At 46.5% G+C, this 25238-nt stretch overlaps 2 protein-coding genes across 2 annotated transcripts; both read left to right on the top strand.

Moving 5' to 3' along the window:
- LOC110432698 (translation initiation factor IF-2-like) lies at positions 1835-21698 on the top strand. The gene is made up of 6 exons (XM_021453484.1): positions 1835-1896; positions 7250-7665; positions 8151-8276; positions 8361-8368; positions 20599-20618; positions 21449-21698. Exons 1-6 carry the CDS (start codon positions 1835-1837, stop codon positions 21696-21698), a joined length of 882 nt encoding a protein of 293 aa, XP_021309159.1.
- LOC8063484 (peptidyl-prolyl cis-trans isomerase FKBP53) lies at positions 21607-25210 on the top strand. Its single transcript, XM_021452868.1, has 11 exons — positions 21607-21725; positions 21902-21976; positions 22065-22138; positions 22343-22578; positions 22660-22841; positions 23336-23717; positions 23805-24003; positions 24256-24340; positions 24428-24469; positions 24549-24597; positions 24750-25210. Exons 2-11 carry the CDS (start codon positions 21964-21966, stop codon positions 24826-24828), a joined length of 1341 nt encoding a protein of 446 aa, XP_021308543.1. The 5' UTR covers positions 21607-21725; positions 21902-21963; the 3' UTR covers positions 24829-25210.

Below are 25238 nucleotides of genomic sequence, written 5' to 3'. Positions count from 1 at the left end.
ACTCATGGTACAAATTAGTCCTATACACATGTGTTGTTCTGCAAACACATGAATATTGTAAGCATAGCATCTCATCAAGGAGAAAAAAGAGAGAAAGATATATGTCACATGCATACAATGCATCACGGAATTCAAGCAACCTTAGATCTCGGTTGCTTCTGTTGACTTTGTTGATTGAGATGTTGGGCTTGTTTTATGCGGATGCCCCCAAAAACTTGGTGTGTTGGGTTGTTTGTTTGTTATTTCTTTCACATGATAGTGCGTGTGGTCTAGAGAAGGTGAGGAGGTGACATATGGCAATGTATAAATATAAATGCAGTTCGAACGAGCTAGTAGTACCTGTGCAGTAGTAGTAGTAGTTTCTAGGCATGATGCTTGCTATATACTGTATCGATGAGACAGATCGCTCCTTCACTTCAATATTTGGATCCATACATGGCGACAAGGTCTCAGGGAAAATAACCAAAAGCACACATAATAAAGCGGTGTGTATGTAGTTCTGATGGGCAATTCTTAGTTTTCTAAATTTCTCTTTAAAAATAAGTTTGCAACCGTTACTATATTTTTGGCCACCATTTGAACTCACATTCAGAGTTTTGGTAGTGTCCTGTTATACATGCCCCTTTAATATTTTGTTTTCCAAATCTTAAGATTGTCGAAATCACAAAAAAAAATTACAGCCGACAGATACACATTACGCATATACCATTATATTGAAAGAATAGTGTTGTTAAATTCCAAAATAAATTTAGAAAATATGAGTATGCATATCAATTTAAGCGCTTGAACACGTGGACAAGTTCCGCCTAACCAGCTGAGCTAAAATCAGTTCAAAATTAAAAAATTTTCATGTATTGCTGAAATTTAGCCTGACATGACCTATAATGGCTAGTTTTTTTTAATAATTTACATGCAACAAGGTAAACAACTGTTGCATATAGGGCATGTTTGGTGTGAGGCCCAAAACATGTCGTTCTTCATCAGTAGAAAAAAAGAAGAAAGGGACTTAGCCCAGTCCAGAAGAGTGAAATGATCGTGAAGGTGTCGATCAAAGGTTTTGCCGTTTCATGAAAGGGACAGTCACGTGTAGGAAAAAAGAGTCAAAAGAGAGCGTCCGGTTCATCAGCAAAACAAGAGAGGGAAGCACTGTAACACCCAAAAATTTGCAACCTTTGAAATAGGTGAAAAATGATTTAATTTTGTATTTTTGTGCTCATGAGAATATAGGAAGAATAATATTTTTCTTTAAAATAAAATTTATTATTAGGCTTAGCAACAATGTGTTAATCATGCTGGTGCATTTTATTTTTGAGATGAGTGATTTTGAACAAGCTGCTAACTGAATTTAAATGCTTTTGAAAATGTTTATAATTGGTTTTGAAACAGAAAAAAAAAGAAGAAACCTCCTGCGCGCAGCCCAGTTCCCCTCCCACTCCCGGCCCGCGCGCGCCCCACCTTCCCTTCCTTCCTTTCCTGTGACCGACAAACCGGGCCCGCGTGTCAGTGCTTCCAACCCCTTCTTCTTCGTGACGCGCCGAGCCGGACACCTTCCGAACCTGCGTTCCAAATCCCGAACCGAATCGCGGTTTCCGCTTTGTGCTCACCCCCGCACTTTCCTTTTGCTATCTTCAGCGTCTCGGGAACCCTAGACGCCGTTCTTCGCAGGCCGAGCACCTTGCCGCGCGCCGTAAGCCCCACTCTTCGCTCTTCGACCCCCGTAAAGCACCTCGTTGAACTCGCAATGAGCTCCTCTACCCCGTGGTGTTTTCCTTTCGCGAAACGGTGCTCGGAATCGAGAAGCCCGTCGACGCCGGCGAGCTCCTTCCGGCCGGCAATGGAATCCACCGTGCCGGAGCTGGGGAATCGGCCGGCCACCGCCTGCGCCCCCTCCTGGCTGTTTTGGACCGTCGGATTTGAGATCAAAGGCCAAGAACAGAAGATACCCTTTCGTCTGGAAATCTTCATTAAGAGTCCCTGCAACTTTTCTTTATTTACTCCGCAGTCCTTGGCGTTTTGGGCAGTTTGCGCTTCTTAGTTTTGAAAGCGTAATCTAGACGGCAGGTTTCAAATATGCTTTCTAATAATTACAGAATTGCCACTGAACTTAACTTGCTTATAAAATATGCATTTTAACTCCGTTTTTGTCTATTCAAATTTCGTTAGATTCGTATCTACGAGCTCTATATGTTAGAAATATTAGCTTACTGTTTTGAAACTTTTTAATTTCCTGGTACCATTAAATTAATTATTTCTCTATAGGAAATCTTAGAAAATTCATATCTTTCACGTTTTAATTCCGATTTTCGTGAACTTTACGTTTATGTGATCGTAACGCTGCGTAGAATATTTTGATAAACTTTTATATTTGTTTTACCACTGTTTGGTGTATTGTTCTAATTATATCTTGTTTGCTTCGTGTATGATTGTCTACATTGGATTGTGTGTTGTTGATTGATGATTGGGATTAGACGGTGAGCCGTACGTTGGTGCTCAAGATCAAGCATTTGAAGACCAGCAGGCTCAGGAGAGCTTTGAACAAGGCAAGTATAGTAATTTGGATTTTATTTCTGTGACCATGATCGTGTGACTAGATTAATGTTAAGTAATAAATGATAAAAGTGACTTTTTAGCCACTTGATGATTTATCTGTAAGTGATAACTGGGATAACAGTGCAACCATGAGGGCTATAATGGCTCTGGCTTTAGCTCAGTATGAGGACCTTTTTCTAGCTTGTTAGTGATTACCTTAAATGGCGTAAGAATGGCTAGACACGTTGGGTATAGTGTGGCCTCTGTCCGTGTGTATAGGCTGCGGGTTATGTGCCATGGAAGGGGGGCTCTATATCTGCCTGCCGAGTGAATCTAATGGCCCTAACTTGTATTAGACGAAACCTTTGAAAGGCTTCATAGTGATCCCTGCCGACCTCCCTTGGAAGGGGTTAAGAGATTAGCTACCTCGGACGAAAGGGTAAATCATGACTCATGGGTAAAGATGTACAACCTCTGCAGAGTGTTAAATCTGGTATACTAGCCGTGCCCATGGATACTGGCGGCCCGGAAAACTGACGGAATAGATGGACACTGATGAATATGATTAATGATGATAAATGATGGTTTATTATGTTGTTTATATGTGTTATTCATAATTCCTCTATACAATTGATCATGTGGTTATGAGATTATTTATGCTACCTTGATATTTGCTATCCAATGATTAAACATGCTATCCACTATTAAAAGCTAAATGCAGTCAAACCAGTGTCAGCTTTTTGAGCCTCATGAACCCCCGGTTATACTTGTTGAGTACGATATGTGCTCACTCTTGCAATTTCCCCCACACCTCAGGAGATGTCTTGGGCTTGTGATCAACCAGTCAGTTTGATCCTATGGAAAGGAGTTAATACCCGAAGTTTGGAGTTGTCTATCCGTTGTTTGATACTAAAGGTTATCTCTTTTATACTAAGTACGTTATATATTTATGCGTTGTCTTTTGATATTACCCCTTATTTGTAGCTATATGTGAGATTTGACTTCTAAAACTCACATATGGTGCATATCTGGTTTTGTCCTTAAATCGGGTATTACAGAGTGGTATCAAAGCAATGCTGACTGTAGGACGCAAGCCTAGTTAGAAATTGGTCATCTTAAGGTTTTGGAATTGTCATAAAATCCTTGCTCTATAAACCTTGGTATTTTCATCCGTACTATATCCCTATCCTTGCTATTTCTCTACCTTGTTGCTTATTTTAAAAGTACTTGTTCTTATCCCCACTCCTTGCTGATATGCTTTTAGAACTTTTTCTTACCACCTTCTGACATCATTGGAATAGGTGTTTTAGGATCTCTACCCTTACTATGAAGAGAACGATAGTATCGCAAGTTGAGTGAAGTGTGAACCTTCGATGCTTAATTGGTTTGTTATTATGTTTATGCTTGATTTGGATCTTTGTAATGAGTGCAATGATCTTGTGGGTTTTCTCCACAATATCATTTAGTTTATAGGCCTAAGGCATAAGGAGTAGTGAAATAAGTAGTTGGGTTTGGTCATATCCTGTTTCTGTCCTTCGCTGTTTTCTGGAGCAGTCTGCAAAGAATCTGGTACATCTCAAAATCTGTTCGTGCAAAGTTTACCAAATTTTTCTAGGAACAACTAGACTTCAAGATTGTCGACGAAAGCTGGTCGGCAGTCTACCTTGGGGTATACCCACGGTAGTAGTTTATCGGTAGACGGTGCGCAAACTACGAACTCGATGGTGACGCAAGACACGGACAAGCTTTTTATCCAGGTTCGGCCGCCGAGTTGGCGTAATACCTACGTCCTGCGTCTGGTTGTATTGATTTGTGTTGAGAGAATATGATCTCCTAGGGGGGTCCCTTGCCTCTCCTTATATAGTCCGGAGGGCAGGGTTACAGATCTGGAAACTAATCCTAGTCGGTTACAATTGCCATAGATAGTTCGATATCAATTCCTATTCTAACCGACTAGAATCCTGCTTGATCTCCATGTCTTGTTTCCTTGTGCGAAACTCCAAGCTGTCGGATCAAACCTTGAGCTTGTCTCGTAATGGGCCAAGCCTCCTGGCCCAAGTCTAGCCGTAAGGGTATAGGGGTCTATACCCCCACAGCTAGTCCCCGAGCACCATGTATTGTGATGTAACACGTCGTCTTGAGCTTCTTCGGTCAGTGAGGCTTGACGTCTTCTGTAAACAAAAAAGTCGCCCAAACAGTTGCAACGGTACTTTGACCAACTCAAAAGACAGTTGATCAACATTGACATCGAAGAAGCTGGTTGTTCGAAGAATGCATGGTGCTCTAAATTAAAAAAGATTTCTTTCCTGGTGAAGTGTGCCCACTTTACTTTTAAGAAAAGTATAAACCTCAAAAAAGCAAGCATATTCACCGCAAGGTGAAGTGTGCCCACTTAGTCCCCGAGCCTGGTAGTAGGTGACGTAGGTACGTGGTGCCAGGGTCAAAAGAAAAGTCCTCAAAGAAATTCTGTAACTTAGATGCATCGCCAGATGCATCGTACCGATGTAGTCCCCGAGCTTGCTGGAAGGCGAAGTATGAGCCTTGTAGCAAGGTCTAAAAAATTAAATTTACCAGTCCGTCTGCAATTGAATAGACTGATCGACCAGTCCCGGGTGTACAATAGTATGACCACCAGGACCCAAGCACCAAGTGCGCTCCTTAAAATTCTGCGTTGCTATGCTGGACGACCAGTCCCCGAGCATCAAGCGCTTAGTGGTCGGTGCGATGTTTTGAAGTTCCGAGCTGATGGACTAGGCGACCAGTCCCCGAGCATCAAGTGCTCGGTGGTCGGTGCAGTCTTTGAAGTTCCGAGCCGATGGACTAGGCGACCAGTCCCCGAGCATCAAGTGCTCGGTGGTCGGTACAGTCCCCGGATTGTTGACTCCCTACCAGTTTTGTCGGGACGAGACCTTCTGACGGGATGTCAGATGGATGCATGAAAAGTTGCGCCTGGCAACTGTACAGCCGCCCTTTGCGCGGTTTGAGAAAAGGAAACCATCAATTTGTACGAAAACTCCGCCGCATTAATTGTCGATAATCATTGAAAACCAAAACGCCGCATCCGCCGTATGGCCCGCCCACTTCCCGAGAATGCGGGAAGTGGGAGGGGTGAAGTTGTGGGTTATAAGAGCTCGACAGTTCCCCCTTTACTGCTTACCCTGCCATTGCCTTCAAACCTTCCACTCTTGCCTCCTTCAATCATCTATACCTTCGAATCCACTTCCTCGACTCCAATGGCGAAGAGCGACTACAAGAAGAGGGCCGAGCTGATGGCCAAGGAGTGGAAGAAGTCCCGCAGCACCGCCAAGTCTCTTGGTGACCTCGTCGATATGGGGCTTCTGCACGGCCCAGAGCTCGGCGGCTGGAGAGCGCCGGAAGGAGAGAGCTTCCCCGACCCCCGTGCTGGTGAGATCGTGGTGTTCGAAGACTTCGTTAAGAGGGGTTTTGGGGTTCCTGTTCATCCCTTTCTTCAGGGGCTACTTCTTTATTATGAGATCGGGATTTGCAATCTGCACCCGAACTCAATCCTTCTTATTTCTACTTTTATCCATTTGTGCGAAGCCTATGTTGGCATAGAGCCGCACTTCGACCTTTTCTGCTATCTTTTTTGTTTAAGAAAGAAGGGAGCAGTTGGAGGCTCCAAGGTTGCTGGTGGAGTATACCTCAACCTTCGCGACGGAATGAAAAACCGCTACCTGCACTGTCCATGGAACACTTCCCTGACCGAATGGTACAGGAAGTGGTTCTACATCAGGGAGGAACCGGGCAGCTCCACGTTCTGCGACGTGGGATACATCCCTGAGAAGAGGGTGAGCTGGACCGACCGCCCAGAGTTCGACGGTCAAGTGGCGGACCTCATGAAGCTGATCGACTGGTCGCGCCTGGACGGGCTTGGCGTGGTCGGCAACTTCATTTGTCGTCGGGTGATGCCCTGCCAAAAGAGGGTGCACTCGGCGTACGAGTATGCCGGAAGCCTAGACCCGACCAGGATGCGACCTGAAGTCTTGGAGAAGGCGGAGGTGCAGCAGCTGTTGAACGAGCTGTTCAACTTCGCGGATGGGGGCTTCGTCTGTGGCAGTGATCGGGTGCAAGCCTTCAAGTTGGGGCGACCAGCACCTAAGGTATCTTACTGATTATTTTTCCTTAGCATTCGTTATTGTCTGCTGCTGACTTATTTTTGCTACTTCTTGCATATCGAAGATGTGGATCGGTGCACGGTGTATGTGTCACTTGCACCCGGGATGGAAAATCCTGCGGGGGAGGAGCCGCCAGAGGAGGATGCTCGGTGTACTCGGTACACTAGCAGCGAGGAGGACCAGGCCCGTCCCATCCCGACCACCGAGGAGAGAGTGGCGGGGAAAAGGCCAATGGCGGCGGATCCTTCGCCTGCAGCGACGCTGCCAGCGGAGAGCAGCCAAGCACCGAAGCGCCGTCGGCTCGTCCGGATTACCGACGACGATGACGAGGAGGAGGAAGCCGCACCGTCGCTAGTCCGACGGCCTCGTAGCCGTCCGGACAGTGCGCCGGCCACCACTGGTCGGGTGGCCAGCGATCCTCCTTCGCCGCGCGTTACAGAGACGGGAGCCCAAGCGCCAACCGGCCGGGCTCGGAGGAGGTTCACCGCGACCCACTGTCGATCGGATCTGTAAGTGTTCGACTTACGTATGTTGGCGTTTTTTTTATTTATTTTTTTTGCTGAAAATGCTGCTTTGATTTTTAGCGCGGCGTCGGATGTCAACCCCGACCACGCCGCCGGACAAAGGGTGGCCGAGCCTGCTTGCGCTGCTGAAGACGCGGCGCCGCAGACCAGAGATCAGCCTACGGCGGCAGCTGCTGCTACAAGCATCGAGGGAGAGTCTGCCCCGGCGAGTGCCGTGGCGAGCACTCCGCCGAGGGATGGGGAGGCAGGAAGGGCCGCTCCCCCGAGTAGCGTCGCGGAAGGGGAAGATAGAGCACCAACCCCTCCCCCTGCCGAAGAGAGGAGGGTCCCAACGCCACCCCGGGCAGGGGCCTCTTCGTCCGCAGGCGCCCCGGGCCTGGCCCAGGGGCCGGTGATGCCTTCGACCACGACTGGTGGCGGTGCAGCGAACGAGGAAGCCCGGGCATCCTCCGACGACGAGGTGGAGGAAATTGAAGGTCGCCCCCGTGATGGCCGCCAGCACGTGTATGTGTGGCGCCAACGCGGGGACCACTTCATCGGGCATGAGGAGCTCGCGGAGACGGAGGAGGCCGACAGAGTGGAGCGCGCGGCCAAGCGACTCGTGGATGAAGTCAAGGTAAGTGATCCGTAGCGCTGTTCGACACTTGTTATGTTGTATTGTTGGGTCGACACATGTTTTCTATGTAGGGCGCAATGAAAACGGCGAAGTACCGAAAGAGGTGCTTCGACCAAATAGAAGGTATTGTGGCCGAGAATAAGGCCCTGTCCGCAGAGGTGGACCGTCTGCGGTCGGAGATTGGGGAGAAAGTAGCCGAGAAGAGTGCTCAGGAAGAGCACTGTCTCGAGCTTACCCGACGCTTAGCCGACCAGTATCGGCTGCGAGAAGGTTAGTCTCGTACTTTTAGGCGGCTGTATGTGACCGCGTTATTTGAATTTGCTGATCTGGGAATTATTCGTGCAGACATGGAGGAGGAGGTCTCACGCCTTCGACAGGAGAAAGAGCAGCTCAGCCAAGAGCTTGCCGGGGCACTGGAGGCCGGACGCCGAGCAGAGGAGGAGCTGAGCCGGAAGGACCGGGAGTTGTCTGGTAATACGCACCGCCTCCGTTATTCGTCGTTTGTCTCTCTTTTATCTTTGATACACTGAATCTAAAATCTTGCTTGACTTGCAGTGCTCAAGGTGAACGCCAAGAAGCACCTGGACGAGCTGGTCAGGGACCGGGACTCCTGGAAGGTCAATTGTTGTAAGATCTGGAAATGAGTGTCCCCGGTCCTGGACTTGATCAGCCTTGAGCTCCCGGAGAGCCAGCCCCGCGCGCCGAAATTGACGCCAGTTGAAAAGGCGCAACGGGCGTGGGACTGGCTTCAGCAGTTCGTGAAGGACGCTGGGGAGTTTGCTGGTGCGCACATCCTTAGCATGGTGCCCGCCCACTACCCCCTGGTCGATTTGACCAGGCTGGAGAAGGGGTACCCCAAGGAGGTCGGCCCGCAGGAGGCGGACGAGCTTCGGGGTGGTCTGCTGGACTTGTCGTCGACGGTGATCGGCGACATCAACCTATGTGGAACGGCCACTCCCCCCGACCAGCCAGGTTCAGACAGGTCGGCCAGGGAGCTGTCGGGTGCGTCGATTGCGGGAGATGGGCGGTCGACGCCTGCGGTCTCGACCAGCCAGGCGCCGGTGGCCCCGACCCCTTCGTCCGGGCAGCAAGGCCAGGCGGGTGATCAGCCCGAGCAGTAGGCCAGTAGGATAGCCTGTAGGAGTAGGCTAGTGTCCGCCCGTCAGGGTGTTTATTGTAAACTTTGTATGTAAAGTTTGTAATAAAGTTTTGAATTTGTCATGACTACTATTTTGAGCGCTGTGAAGTTGTCGGAGTGACGTGTCACTGTGTTTGATTCATGGTCGTTAAGATTTTCCGTCGCAGAGGATATTGTTGTTCTTCGCCGAAAACTCTGCGTGTAAACAAAGTATAGCCAAAAAAGAAAAACTTTTATTACTGCCAACTATAAGAGACTTACAAGCAAAAGTTACTGGAACTTATGGATAAAATCGGCGCAGTTTGTCTATGTGCCAAGAGTTAGGCACGCGTGTTCCGTCTGGATACGCCAATCTGTAGGATGTAGGTCGTGTGACTTCAGCGACCACAAAAGGTCCCTCCCAAGGAGTGGATAGCTTGTGCATTCCTTCCTGGCTTGTTTTCCACCTGAGTACCAGATCGCCGACCACGAAAGAACGGTCCTTTATGTTCCTGTTATGGTACCGCCTGACTGCCGCAAGATACTTTGCTGTTCGGAGACAAGAATTCAGACACTTTTCCTCCATGCAGTTGATTTCGAGTTCTCTGGCGCTGTCGGCTGTTGACTGGTCGAAATTTTCAATCCTAGGAGAACTAAAGGTTATGTCAGATGGTAGGACTACCTCGGCGCCGTAGACCATGAAGTAGGGTGACACTCCCGTGTTCCGACTAGTCTGGGTTCGTAGACCCCAGACCACAGCTGGTAACTCTTTCATCCATCGACCAGGTGCTTTGTCGTTCTCGGTGTACAGCCTTTTCTTGAGGGCGTCAATGATCATTCCGTTCGCACGCTCGACCTGACCATTTGCCCGTGGGTGTGCTACTGACACGTATTTTATGACTATGCCCCTGTCATCGCAGAAGTCCCAAAATGCAGTGCCAGTGAACTGAGTACCCAGGTCGGTGATTATGCTGTTCGGGATCCCGAATCTGTGTATGATTTGACTGAGGAATTCCACAGTCTTCTCGGAGGTCGCTTTTACCAGTGGCATGTATTCGATCCATTTTGAGAACTTGTCGATTAATACAAAGACGAACTTGAAGTTACCAGGGGCCGGTTTAAATGGCCCGATCATGTCGAGTCCCTAGCAGGCAAAAGGCTAGGATGACGGGATAGTTTGAATCTCGTGAGCAGGTACGTGGGTCCTTTTAGCGAAGAACTGGCACCCCTCACAGTGTCGGACCAGTTTTTCGGCGTCGTTGACCGCGGTTGGCCAATAAAATCCTGCTCGGAAAGCTTTACCGACCAGCATTCTGGATGCAGCGTGGTTGCCGCAGGATCCAGCATGTATGTCTTCGAGGAGTTTGATGCCATCATCTTGAGATATGCATTTGAGTAGTAACTTGGAGCTTGCATTTTTTCGCATGAGTTTGCCATCCACCAGTATGTAATTCTTTGATCGTCGAATGAGGCGTTCGTTCTCTGTTTTGTCCTGAAAACCCGTATCATCCGATATGTACTTGATGAACGGGGCACGCCAATCACGACCACTGGTTGTCGGAGTGGCATCGTCTATGAGCATGGTTTCCGTGGGTTGCTTTTCGCCAGGCCAGAGCCCACGCTTGGCTCATGCATGTCCTGGACGAAAACACCCCGTGGGATCGGGGCCCGAGATGACCCTAACTTTGACAACGCATCAGCTGCCTGGTTCTTATCCCGGACCACGTGGATGTACTCTATGCCGTAGAAGTTGGTTTCCCATTTGCGAATTTCTTTGCAGTAGAGATCCATCTTCTCGTGGGTCGCATCCCACTCCTTGTTGAGCTGGTTGATAACTAAAGCAGAGTCGCCATAGACATAGAGGCGTTTGACTCCCAGCTCAACGGCTAGCCTTATGCCATGCAGGCATGCTTCGTATTCGGCGACGTTGTTTGATGCCGGGAAAAGGATCCTAAGGACGTAACGCAGCTTGTCCTTGTTAGGTGACACGAAGAGTATCCCAGCACCGGCGCCGTTGATGTTCAAGGACCCGTCAAAAAACATTGACCAGTGGTCGGAGACGTCGGGAACGGGAGGCTCGTTGAGATCCATCCATTCAGCAATGAAATCGACCAGGGCCTGAGACTTGACTGTGGTGCGGCTCTGGAATTCCAGGGAAAATGGGCATAACTCCATCGCCCATTTTACAATTCTGCCGTTGGCGTCTTTATTGCGCAGAATGTCCCCAAGAGGAAAACTGGTGGTTACCAAGACTCGATGGCCGTCAAAGTAGTGCTTCAGCTTCCTTGATGTTATTAGAATAGCGTACATGAGCTTCTGTATTTGTGGATACCTGGCCTTGGATTCGTTTAGGACTTCGCTTATGAAGTAAACGGGTCTCTGGACCTTGTAGACGTGACCTGGCTCATCTCGCTCGACCACTATTGCCGTGGAGACAACCCTGTCTGTTGCAGCAATGTAAAGGAGTAGGTCTTCGTTGGGCTGAGGTGCTGTAAGAACAGGCGAGAAAGTGAGGAAAGCCTTAAGCTGGGTGAACGCAGCGTCGGCTTCCTCTGTCCAGGAGAACTTTTCCGACGCCTTCAAGAGTTTGAAGAAAGGGAGGCCTTTTTCTCCTAGTCTTGAGATGAAATGGCTGAGCGCGGCCATACACCCGGTGAGCTTCTGAATGTCTTTGACATTTTTAGGTGGTCGCATGTCAAGTACTGCTTTTACTTTTGAGGGATTCGGCCGTATGCCATCGCGACTGACAACGTTGTCGAGCAGTAGACCAGAAGGAACGCCGAAGATGCACTTCTTGGGGTTAAGCTTCCACTTGTATCTATTAAGCGCCTTAAAGGTTCGGTCTAGGTTGTCGATTAGGGTGCTTGCATCTCTTGTTTTGACGACCACATCATCGACATAGGCCTCGACGAGGTCATCACGAATCTCGTCGTGGAGGCATTGCTGGATGGCCCGTTGATAGGTGGCTCCGGCGTTTTTGAGTCCGAATGACATGGTCGTGTAGCAATATGCACCGAAAGGAGTAATGAAAGATGTTTTTATCTGATCGTCCTCCTTTAGCGAGATCTGGTGATAACCAGAGTAGCAGTCTAGAAAAGAGAGGAGTTCGCATCCGGCCGTTGAGTCGACCACCTCGTCGATGCGAGGGAGACCAAAAGGATCTTTAGGACAGTGTTTATTGAGATCAGTGTAATCAACGCACATTCTCCATTCATTATTCTTTTTGCGTACAAGAACCGGATTGGCGAGCCAATCGGGGTGATACACTTCTTTTATGAATCCAGCTGCTAGAAGCCGTGTTATTTCTGTCCTAATAGCCTTCTTTTTGTCACGAGCGAACCGTCGTAGCTTTTGCTTGATTGGTCTTGCGGTCTTCGAGACATTTAAGGAGTGCTCGATCAGGTTTCGTGGGACGCCAGGCATGTCTGCGGGTTTCCATGCGAAAACGCTCACGTTGTCCCTTAGAAACCTGATGAGCGCGTCTTCCTATTTTGGATCCAGATTGGCCCCGATGAGGACCGTCTTCTCGGGGCTGCCATCGACCAGCTGCACTTCTTTGTACTCCTTGGATTTTGAGTTCTTTCTTGCGGTCTCCTGCTCGGGTAATGGGAGCTGGTCGGGAGGCAGCTGCGTGGCTTGGGTTGCTGTTTCTGCCATGCCGATTGAGAGGTCAATTGCCTCGGTAATCTTGAAGCTTTCCTCTTCGCAGGTATACGCGGTGTAGACGTTGCCTCTGACGGTTAGGACACCCTTCTCCGTAGGCATTTTAAGGACCAGGTATGAGTAGTGCGGGACTGCCATGAACTTTGTCAACGATGGTCGGCCCAGTATGGCGTGGTAGGTCCCGTCGAAGTCCGCGACCACAAAGTTGATGAACTCTGTCCGAAAGTGGTCGGGTGTGCCGAATTGGACAGGCAATGTTATCTGTCCGAGGGGCACTGAACTCTGACCTGGCAAAACCCCCCAGAATTGAGCATCGTAGGGTTTTAGTTGTGCAGGAGATATTTTGAGGGCGGGCAGACTGTTGCGGAAGAGGATGTCGATGGAGCTTCCCCCGTCCACGAGCACGCACTCGAATCTGATGCTGTTGATGCAAGGGTCCAGGATCAGAGGGAAACGACCTGGCTCTGGGATAGCGGCCCACTGATCCTTCCTGCTGAATGAGATCTCCCTGTGCGACCATGGGGGAAATTTTGGGTCTGCGATCAGCCCGTCCGTGCTGTCTATGTTGAGGCAGGCTCTCTTTAATAGCTTTCTCTCTTGCTTAGATTCGATGGAGACCTTGCCCCCGAAAATGGAGTGGACCACGTCAGTGGGGCTGACGTATTGGTGTCGGGGGTCCCTATCTTGGTCCTCGTCCTCGTCTTCGTGGTCGTGCCCGTCTCGCTTGCCATTTTTCTTGGTGGAGTCGTCTTGGGCGGCCCGCCGTGTGTAGATGCTTTTGAGGACGCGACACTCCTCCATGGTATGATTAGACTTTGGATGCAATTGGCACGGTCCCTTCAATGTTTTGTTGTAGTCTTCTTGGTAGTCCCGCCGCCCGTTGGGACGTTTGACCGTATTCACTTCATGGTCGTAGTCGCGGGGGCGCTTTCCTCTGAAATCGTCGCGATTGTCGCGGCGCCGATCCCAACCTTCTCTGTGATCGCGGTTGTCGGGGTGGCGGTGGTTCCTGTTGTCGTGGCGACCGCGACCGTCATCTCGCCGGGGAGGCTGGTCGGGACCTCTCGCATCGTCTCGGATTAGTTTCTCTGCGTCGTCGGCATCGGCGTAATTTTTAGCCGTGGCGAGGAGCTCCGCCACCGTTGTTGGCCGTTTGCGCAACAGCTTGTTCCTCAGCGCTTCATGGAAACGCAAGCCCTTGATGAAGGCAGAGATGGCCTCGTCGTGGGAAATCTTCGGGATCTTAAGGCGCATATCCGAGAATCGTCGGATGTAATCGCGCAGAGGTTCATTCTTCCTGTCCCTTATCCTTTCGAGGTCGTACTTGTTTCCAGGCTGCTCACATGTGGCGATGAAGTTGTCGATGAAAGCCTGGCGTAGCTCTTCCCAAGAGTCGAAGGAGTCCTCGGGCAAGCCAAGGAGCCACTGATGACCAGCCTGGTCGAGGACTACAGGGAAGTAGTTGGCCATGACGTGCTCATCTCCCGCTACTGATCGGACGACAATTTCATAGAGAGTGATCGAGTTCTCTGGATTTTCCTTGCCGTCGTATTTTTTTTAAGTTTTTCAAGCTTGAAATTGCGGGGCCACACGACCTGGCGGAGGTGTGAGGAGAACTGCCTTAGGCCCGGGGGGCCGTGCGTTGCATCGTACTCGATACGGTGCAGGTTTTCATGGACTGCTCTCTCTGTGGCGCGCCTGTTGATGCGGTCCCGGGCATCTTTGGGAGGGATGTTGTATCAGAGATCCCTGTGCTGGTTTACTTCTTGACCGCGCCTGCGGTTCTGCTCGTGGTGACCGTCAGTGTCCCGACCACCATAGTTACGCCGTGAATCTTTTCGATGGTTGTCGGGAGAGCGGCTGCGGTGATGCCTGCTAGGAGGCGGTGAGGTCCGGCTACGATTGGTCTGGTCGGAGGTGGCTTCCGTATAAGAGACGTCCTGGACTCTTTTGAGCAGAGTGGCTGTCTGTCCCATTGCGGCAATCAGGTGCGCTCGGACGCTGGTTCGGACTCCCTGGCACTCAGGGGTATCAGGGAGCCGATCTAGATTAGCCATGGCGACAGCCACGTTTGCGCTTGGCGTTTTGTAGACTGGCTGGTCCCCGACCATGTCAAAAGCGTCGCTGAGGTTATGCGGTGGAATTTGTCGTTGCTCATCTGCGCGTCGTCGGGCGCGATCGGCGTTGCGCTGCTCGCGGAGCTGCCTCTGCTCGTCCGTTTCTCCATCAACGACCGGCTCGTCGGCGCTGACGTTAAAAACAATGTCCCCTCGCCGGATGGGAAACACCGGGAAACGAGGGAAACCCGGAGGGTGTGAAGGCAAATCCAGGTCGTAGTCCTCGTCTTCGGAGTTTATAACTTCGGTGGGGACGGAACCGGTGCTTGAGTTGGTGCTGGAAGCCTGACCGTCCCGTAGCTCTCGGATCGTCACCATGTTGACGTAGTGACGAGCAGGTCGATCGTTCCTTTTCGGCGGCCAATCTGCCTTGCTGAAAACGGATTGGATGTGCTGTGAGTAGAGAGAGGCTGAGTTGTTCAGGCCACAAGGATAATCTTCCTCCTTAAGCTTGACGGTCCGTCCTGAGGGAGTTGAAGTTATCGTCAGAGACGTTCCCAGCCGTTCGTGTGTAACGACACGAGTTGGCCGGCGGGATTTGAAGAAACCCGTTGAAGCGGCTTGATCAGCCTGGCGCAGGATTCCATCTGCTAGTTGGGAGGCTTCAAGTAGCTTGGAATCAGCGCGATCAAGCGCTTGAAGAAGGTCCGAGCAGTCGATCTTCTTTCCCTTGTAGAGCGGGAACGGTGGTCGGGCGCTCGGTGCCGCCATCCGGGTGGTCGGAGGCGACGTGATCTCAGATTGGATCTAAGTTTCCTTCGAAACCGTGGTCGTAAGGCCACCGCCGCGCGTCGTCCACGTGATCTGGCCGACGGTGAACGTGAGGCCTCCGGGCACGGTCGCGGAAGCTGGGATTGTGACCATCTTGTTCGCCGGAGAAGTTGTACGCACACCCCCTACCTGGCGCGCCACTGTCGACGAAAGCTGGTCGGCAGTCTACCTTGGGGTATACCCACGGTAGTAGTTTATCGGTAGACGGTGCGCAAACTACGAACTCGATGGTGACGCAAGACACGGATAAGCTTTTTATCCAGGTTCGGCCGCCGAGTTGGCGTAATACCTACGTCCTGCGTCTGGTTGTATTGATTTGTGTTGAGAGAATATGATCTCCTAGGGGGGTCCCTTGCCTCTCCTTATATAGTCCGGAGGGCAGGGTTACAGATCTGGAAACTAATCCTAGTCGGTTACAATTGTCATAGATAGTTCGATATCAATTCCTATTCTAACCGACTAGAATCCTGCTTGATCTCCACGTCTTGTTTCCTTGTGCGAAACTCCAAGCTGTCGGATCAAACCTTGAGCTTGTCTCGTAATGGGCCAAGCCTCCTGGCCCAAGTCTAGCCGTAAGGGTATAGGGGTCTATACCCCCACAAAGATCTTTCTCTGACCACAAGAATCACCCACATATCTGTTATGGTTTGGAAGTTACAAAAATGACAAGATGATACAACTGTGCTGTCAAGAACCTGGACCAGTTTCGGTTATTTACTCTTTGAGACAAATGTAACTACAGAATTTGGAAAAGTGGTCTATATAAAAGTTGTAGAAAATTTGCTAAGATTTCCAACAGTATAAACTGGAACTCATTTGGATAAGTAGAACCTGAGATATGATAATTACACTTGGATGTCTCTGTGTTGTAATACAGTCGGGACAGTTTTGGGTATGTACTATGTTAGACAACTTAACTTCAGAAATCTGGGAAAAAGTTGTATACGAAAGTTGTAGAAGATTTCCTAAGCTTTTCAACAATGTAAGGATCGTCATCATATGGTTTCTATGGCTCATGATATGACTGTTTCAAGGTGCTATGTCTGTGTTGTCAGACACCCTGGACAGATTTTATGTTGGATTATCAAACCTTATTTTAACGTCCGAATATGGGGAAGTGATCAACAAGAAAGTTGTGGAGAATTTGATAAGCTTTCCAGCAGTATAGACCATAACTCTATCAGGTTGACAGAACATGAGTTGTAGCTGGTTTACTAAGTTGCTGTTTTTTTTTCTTTTTTTTCATCTCGCGAGGAATTTCTGATTACTTGTTCTTGTCTATGTACATGAGTTCTCTTGGATAGCAGAAGCTCTTTTATGGTAGTTAACCTACTCATAAGAATGTTCAAGCCATCCTTGGTATCCCCTAGCTGATCTCATCTTAAGGGGGTAGCCAAGCTATAGAAGTTGCAAGACAAAGGTTTTTTGTGTTCAAGTATTTTATTTGGAAGAACTGTTATTCCTTTGGTGGACAAGTCCCTATCAACCACATATATCTTCGCTCAAGATTGGTTACTCTTTGCACCAATGAGTTCAGGTATTTGTCAAGATTGGTCTCCACATTGAGCTATTGTCAAATGGAGGTTCAACTTTCAACATACCCAAGACAAGTTGACATTAATGATATTGGGAAGGGATATCGAACATCTACGGATGATTCTTCAGAGAGTTATGAAACCTTATTATTACACCATGCATGGCTACTAAGTTCTCTAATTGAATAGGTTGTCTCTAGTGGTGGAATTATGGAGAAGTATATGTCGATGCCAAAGCTCTTAGCATAAAGAGTGTGCTAGGAAAAGTTTGGACAACACCTAGATTTGAGGATTTGTGTGCGGAAGTTAAGTGATATTATTAACACTACAAATTTGGTAATTATTAGGGCTCACTTTGGAAGAAGGAGAAGAAGGATTGTGAAATGGGACGATGAAAGTAATAAGGAGAAAGTTGAGTATAACCTGGTTGGAAATGCATCAGGTTTTAAATGGATGGGCAAGGAAGATATACCCCAGATAAGCTATGAGTAAAAAGAAAAACCTTATCTATACGAATTACATTGCTGAACTCTTAGGAACCATTGATGGAGATGTTTGGAGTGACAAAGGCAATAGGATGGTTACTAAGAAGGAGCTACTCAAGGAAGTGAATAAGGTTCAAAAACGGAGTATCTACATCTCTTTGATCACCATCTTCCAAATCTCGAGGACGAGATTCATCTTAAGGAGGGTAGAATTGTAACACCAAAAAAATTGCAACCTTTGAAATAGGTGAAAAATGATTTAATTTTGTATTTTTGTGCTCATGAGAATATAGGAAGAATAATATTTTTCTTTAAAATAAAATTTATTATAAGGCTTAGCAACAATTGTGTGTTAATCATGCTGGTGCATTTTATTTTTGAGATGAGTGATTTTGAACAAGCTGCTAACTGAATTTAAATGCTTTTGAAAATGTTTATAATTGGTTTTGAAACAGAAAAAAAAAAGAAGAAACCTCCTGCGCGCAGCCCAGTTCCCCTCCCACTCCCGGCCCGCGCGCGCCCCACCTTCCCTTCCTTCCTTTCCTGTGACCGACAAACCGGGCCCGCGTGTCAGTGCTTCCAACCCCTCCTTCTTCGTGACGCAGCCGAGCCGGACACCTTCCGAACCTGCGTTCCAAATCCCGAACCGAATCGCGGTTTCCACGGGATTTGATTTTCCCGAGCCGTATAAAGCTTTGTGCTCACCCCCGCACTTTCCTTTTGCTATCTTCAGCGTCTCGGGAACCCTAGACGCCGTTCTTCGCCGAGTTTGAGATCCAGTTTAGGCCGAGCACCTTGCCGCGCGCCATAAGCCCCACTCTTCGCTCTTCGACCCCCGTAAAGCACCTCGTTGAACTCGCGATGAGCTCCTCTACCCCGTGGTGTTTTCCTTTCGCGAAACGGTGCTCGGAATCGAGAAGCCCGTCGACGCCGGCGAGCTCCTTCCGGCCGGCAATGGAATCCACCGTGCCGGAGCTGAGGAATCGGCCGGCCACCGCCTGCGCCCCCTCCTGGCTGTTTTGGACCGTCGGATTTGAGATCAAAGGCCAAGAACAGAAGATACCCTTTCGTCTGGAAATCTTCATTAAGAGTCCCTGCAACTTTTCTTTATTTACTCCGCAGTCCTTGGCGTTTTGGGCAGTTTGCGCTTCTTAGTTTTGAAAGCGTAATCTAGACGGCAGGTTTCAAATACGCTTTCTAATAATTACAGAATTGCCACTGAACTTAACTTGCTTATAAAATATGCATTTTAACTCCGTTTTTGTCCATTCAAATTTCGTTAGATTCGTATCTACGAGCTCTATATGTTAGAAATATTAGCTTACTGTTTTGAAACTTTTTAATTTCCTGGTACCATTAAATTAATTATTTCTCTATAGGAAATCTTAGAAAATTCATATCTTTCACGTTTTAATTCCGATTTTCGTGAACTTTACGTTTATGTGATCGTAACGCTGCGTAGAATATTTTGATAAACTTTTATATTTGTTTTACCACTGTTTGGTGTATTGTTCTAATTATATCTTGTTTGCTTCGTGTATGATTGTCTACATTGGATTGTGTGTTGTTGATTGATGATTGGGATTAGACGGTGAGCCGTACGTTGGTGCTCAAGATCAAGCATTTGAAGACCAGCAGGCTCAGGAGAGCTTTGAACAAGGCAAGTATAGTAATTTGGATTTTATTTCTGTGACCATGATCGTGTGACTAGATTAATGTTAAGTAATAAATGATAAAAGTGACTTTTTAGGCACTTGATGATTTATCTGTAAGTGATAACTGGGATAACAGTGCAACCATGAGGGCTATAATGGCTCTGGCTTTAGCTCAGTATGAGGACCTTTTTCTAGCTTGTTAGTGGTTACCTTAAATGGCGTAAGAATGGCTAGACACGTTGGGTATAGTGTGGCCTCTGTCCGTGTGTATAGGTTGCGGGTTATGTGCCATGGAAGGGGGGCTCTATATCTGCCTGCCGAGTGAATCTAATGGCCCTAACTTGTTAGACGAAACCTTTGAAAGGCTTCATAGTGATCCCTGCCGACCTCCCTTGGAAGGGGGTTAAGAGATTAGCTACCTCAGACGAAAGGGTAAATCATGACTCATGGGTAAAGATGTACAACCTCTGCAGAGTGTTAAATCTGGTATACTAGCCGTGCCCATGGATACGGGCGGCCCGGAAAACTGACGGAATAGATGGACACTGATGAATATGATTAATGATGATAAATGATGGTTTATTATGTTGTTTATATGTGTTATTCATAATTCCTCTATACAATTGATCATGTGGTTATGGGATTATTTATGCTACCTTGATATTTGCTATCCAATGATTAAACATGCTATCCACTATTAAAAGCTAAATGCAGTCAAACCAGTGTCAACTTTTTGAGCCTCATGAACCCCCGGTTATACTTGTTGAGTACCATATGTGCTCACTCTTGCAATTTTCCCCACACCTCAGGAGAAGTCTTGGGCTTGTGATCAACCAGTCAGTTTGATCCTGTGGAGAGGAGTTAATACCCGAAGTTTGGAGTTGTCTATCCGCTGTTTGATACTAAAGGTTATCTCTTTTATACTAAGTACGTTATATATTTATGCGTTGTCTTTTGATATTACCCCTTATTTGTAGGTGTATGTGAGATTTGACTTCTAAAACTCACATATGGTGCATATCTGGTTTTGTCCTTAAAATCGGGTATTACAAGCATTCTTACACTTTCTGTTTTAGTAAATAAAAAGAATATACACCCTAACCTATGAATACATCCAAAAGAATTGGCTGGATCAACAAAATTCGAGATTGACGAAATCATTATCAAATACCTTATTATTACCAAGTATGTTGCCCACCACTAAAAAATAATATTATTAAATCTTAGAATAAATCTAGCAAAAATTCAAACACCCACATCAAAGTTCCACCACTACAATATCCAGGATATGCAAAGAATAAATATGGAAGTCTTTAGTCGTCGACCAGGAAGTTAATGTGGGGGCTAAAAGTTTACTTTTTGACCCGTCGCTCACATGGACAATCGTAGAGCACAAAAACGTGGAGGTTGTCAAATGCTTTCCGTTTGATTAATCATACGCATTTACCAGAGTTCGGATGATACAGTTAGGTAAGAGAATATTTGCTAATGTCAATTGAAGTTTTTATGTCCCATGTTCAAAGTGAACGTTTAGAACTAACAGTTGTAATCTAAATTAGTAAGAGCGTCTCTAAGAGTTCCCAGACCGAACTTTTATTTTGGCAAGATTAAAAAATTATCTCTCTAATTACCTAATCTAAAGGTGGAAACACATAAGAAAGAATAAGGAGAAATGAAGGTTCAATGTACAAGAGAAAAATAATTTGTAAAAGTGGTTGGAGTGATTTGAAAATAGTTTAAAATTTCTTATGTAAGTCTGTAATCTTTTGGGAAACTACTCCTCAGGATGTTGGGGTCTTGGTAGCAAGAGATTTAGCTGGTTGTGATGAGTAATGAAAGTCCTTAATTCAAAAAAAAAATTTGTCTTCTAGATTTTGAAAAGAGAGATAATTAAAATGGTTGAAAAACTAACATATATGCTCCCTATTTTCTAACGAACTTCAAAAACTCATTGATTTACTTATTATATATATTTTTTACCGTATTTTTAAAGTCCACCACAATGCCAAATGAAGCCCTAAGGGCACTCACAATGCAAGACTCTATCACATAGTCCAAGACAATTAACTACATATTATTTATGGTATTTTGCTGATGTGGCAGTATATTTATTGAAGAAAGAGGTAGAAAAAATAAGACTTCAAGTCTTATTTAAACTCCAAGTCCACATTATTTGAGGTAATAAATAACTTTAGACTCTATGATAGAGTCTACATTGTGAGTGCCCTAATATGATTTGGTCTAGCCTTCGGATTAAATCTAATCTTACTCCGGGCTCCGCTTTTACCAATTACGATCAGAGAGGAGGCCCATGATGAAAAACAAGACAAAAACAAGCGGGAGGCCCATGAAACGACTATTGCCTTCCCTCGGAAAACCAAGAAGCGCAAAGGCCCATCGAGCCCACAAATGACATCATCAATAAACCCCTCTTCTCCCCTCCTCTCCGTCCCGCCGAACCCTCCCCCTCTCCTCACCTCCCCTGCTGCCCGCGGCCCCGCGCCGGAGCAGGTGGCGGCGGCGGCGGCGCTGCGACCATCTTCGCTGTGACTCATCCGGGCTACGACCCACGTCAAGGTATCTACTATCCCCTCCTACCGCCGTCTCCTACCCAACCCTTGTCCCTCGCCGCCGACTCCCAAACCCCACGCTCGCCCTGCGCGCCGCCTCCGCCGCCTCCCGTCCCGGATGATTGCGCTTGATACGATTGTTCTTGTCCAGCCTAACATATCATATCCGTGGATTGGCTGCAGGTGTTGCTAGTTGCATTCGTTGGAGTTGCGGCTTCCACCGAATCCCCCAATCCACCCCCGCCATGGCGTTCTGGGGTGAGCGTGCTGCCTTGTTTGCCATGTTTAGTTTGTTTGAACTGTTATCTGCTTGGCACGTGGTGAATTGTCCGATTGATGGATGCAGGGGTGGAAGTGAAGCCCGGGAAGCCCTACACCCACACCCACCAGGCTGACCATGGTCGCCTCCGCATTTGTCAGGTTGGGGTTTTTTTCCCCTTCAAACTTGTCATTTGTCCAATCAGTGGCGGAGCTTGCATGTAAATCTAGCAGGGGCTCAACAATGAACTACAATTGATAGATTGAGTTTTAATTCTAGCAGGGGATCAAAATTTTAATTCTAAGCACCACCCTTTTTTAACAGTATTAAATGTGTTCTCTAATTAAATGTTTTAATTTTTACAGGCTACACTGGGCAATTGTGATGCTGCTGCAAGGACAGTGCTGCAATGCAATGTTGGCAACAAGATTCCCATCAAACTTTGTAGTCTCAATCCAAAATTGGCTGAGACATGCCATCTAGAGATTGAGTTTGAGGAGGTCGATGATGTTGTCTTTTCAGTGATTGGTCAAAGTTCGATTCATCTCTCTGGATACTATGTCCGTGCAAGCAGCAGGTCCAATGTGGGAGATGATGAATCGTATCCTTCTCGATAGTGTCATGTCTTTTTTTTCAATTATGTAACTCTCAGACTGTGAAGTCATTCTTAACATGTAATTAGAGAATCTTATGGGGAAGATATTGGGCACTCCGATACTGATGAGGAGCATGATGCCAGTGAGGACAGCTATGAATCTGACTTTATTGATGATCGTGAAGTTCCAACACCTGAGAAGTATGGGTCTGATTCTATAGATGATAGTGATTATGAGTGCACCCTTCGACGACGACGCAAACAAAAAGGTAAAAGGTTGACCCAAGAGGTTTTACTATTTGATATTTGTCTGAACCTGATCCTGCATATCTTCAAACCACATTGTACCCACATTGAACCAGTGTACTGTTGGTAGACTATCACTTAGATAGCTTCTTGCCTTGATGTGAATTTAACATTGCCTTTGTTGTTATGTTTTTACTATTACCATTATACTTAGTTTCTTCTTTTATGTGTTATCTGTCTAGACAGCTTTCATAAAGGGGTGATACTAGAGTGTCCTATGGTGGTGCACATGCACCAGGGAGAAGAAAAAAAATCAATATCAACTAGCTCATTTCAACCATATAATACAATATGTTTTTAGATATTTATTAGATCCGTGCACAAGGATAGCTTATGCCTAGTTTTGCACGTTTATTCACATAAAATCATTGCGCATTTCCATATGTTTAATGTACAGATATCTGATCACAGTTCCATTTTCATGTTTTCTAACAAATTTCCAATTTTGTGTAATTAGCTGTTGAAAAACCGACTCAAAAGGCTGAAAGACGGCGGCGCTTGAAGAAGCACCAAGTAGATAGCACCGATGACAATTATGATGATACTCCAGTCACGAAGCCTGTTGTTAAGCGCAGTGCTAAAATATTTGATAGCGGTGATGATGACACTCCAGTCACGAAGCCTGTTGACAAGCGCAGTGCTCCCTCAATGTTTGATAGCAGCAGTGATGAAGATGATAATGTACCTATATCTCTTGCATTGGGTAAGAAAGACAATGCTAAGGTTGCTGAGGAAACTGACCCTCAAAATGGACAGGCAAATGACATCACCAAAAAAAAGATTGTTGATGTCAAGAAAAGAAAACATTCTGCCATCAGTGAGGATCCTGCATTATCAATGTATATCTTTTGGTTCCTACTTAGGCTTTTATTTATTTCTCATATCTGCAATCCAATGATCTATAACTTATAACATCTCATGATCAGGGATACAACAGATGTTAATGCAACATCTGTTTCAAAACAAGGCGATGAAATAAAAAAGAAATCAAAGAAAAAGATGAAAAATCAATCAGGGGAGAAGGATGAGAAGCAGTCCAATATAAGAACATTGGAAGATGGGTTGATGGTAGAAGATCTATCAATAGGAAACATTGATGCAAAAGTGGCTTCTGATGGCTGCAAGGTAGCTGCTTTTAGTTCTTTCCAGAGAGTTCTGTTGGATATGCTTTTAGTTGCAAATTTCATATGAATAAGCTTGATAAAGTTCCCTCTATGATGACCTTTCTATCATCAGTTTCACACAGATTTCTACTGACAATATATTGCTAGCAGTTACTTGATCATGCATGGCTTTACGGTCAATACACTAAGTTTTCAATTTCACAGGATTGTGGGAAAAAGAAATGATGCCAGCTATTATGCTTTTTTTGTGCAGGTCTACATAAAATATGTTGGCATGTTGAAGAATGGGAAAATTGTTCAGTCTAATGCTAGTGAAAAGCCTTACAAGTTCAAGCTTGGTAATATATTTGCAAACACGCTCACTTTTATACTACATATTGAACTTCTTAATATAAATAATAATGCTGTACATTGTGCTGATTAAGGTGCTGGAAAAGTTATTCGTGGATGGGATGTTGGTATTCGTGGTAACCACCTCAGAGCTTGTTTTTTTTTCAAGGTCATTTGAGTTAGGGTTATAGGTTATAATTCCATAATTTATTGTAGGTATGCGTGTTGGGGAGAAAAGAAAGGTTACAGTCCCACCTTCCATGCTGTACGCATTCTGACATCTTGTTCTTTTTTGTTGTATACACATCCCTCCAGAGAATTTCTTTTTTTTTCTTTTTTTTTTTTGCGAACCCCTCCAGAGAATTTCTGTATGAACACTTTATTTGCTTTGCTTATTGATGGTTTTGTATTCTGCAGCTCTGGCGGTAAATCAGTGGGAGAAGTACCTGATAATTCTTCAGTCATATATGAAATCGAGTTAGTGAAAGTGAAATAGAGAAAAATGTCAAGCTTTTGCATGTGCCCTATGTCGACATCTGCAACAGTTACAGGAATTTTGTTGATACGCAGATGATCATGCTCATATTTTGCTTCCTTCTGGAAGAATTTCTATGTGTCTCTCATGCTGCGCCATAGGACATTTAGCAATGGACTGCAGCGGATGCTTCTCTATGCATGCCTTAAGCAGAAAATTTTGTCAGACTAGCAAATGTTGCTACTTGGTTTTGCACTGCCTAGCTACATTACTTTGTAAACTGCATATGATGGGTGAAGCACTATTGTGGTCTGGTAACTTGCCATAGTGACTACTACACGGTTCACTGCTTTGAATCGTGTTTCTTGTCAATGATTGATTTACTGGCGTAATAGTTTGATCAGGGTCTCTTGGAAACTCGTCTTTGTTAC

Source organism: Sorghum bicolor, chromosome 2 (assembly GCF_000003195.3).
Source record: "Sorghum bicolor cultivar BTx623 chromosome 2, Sorghum_bicolor_NCBIv3, whole genome shotgun sequence".
In the NCBI taxonomy this organism is placed as follows: domain Eukaryota; kingdom Viridiplantae; phylum Streptophyta; class Magnoliopsida; order Poales; family Poaceae; genus Sorghum; species Sorghum bicolor.
Note: the sequence above shows the minus strand (reverse complement) of the source record. Positions and strands in the feature narration are given on the sequence as shown.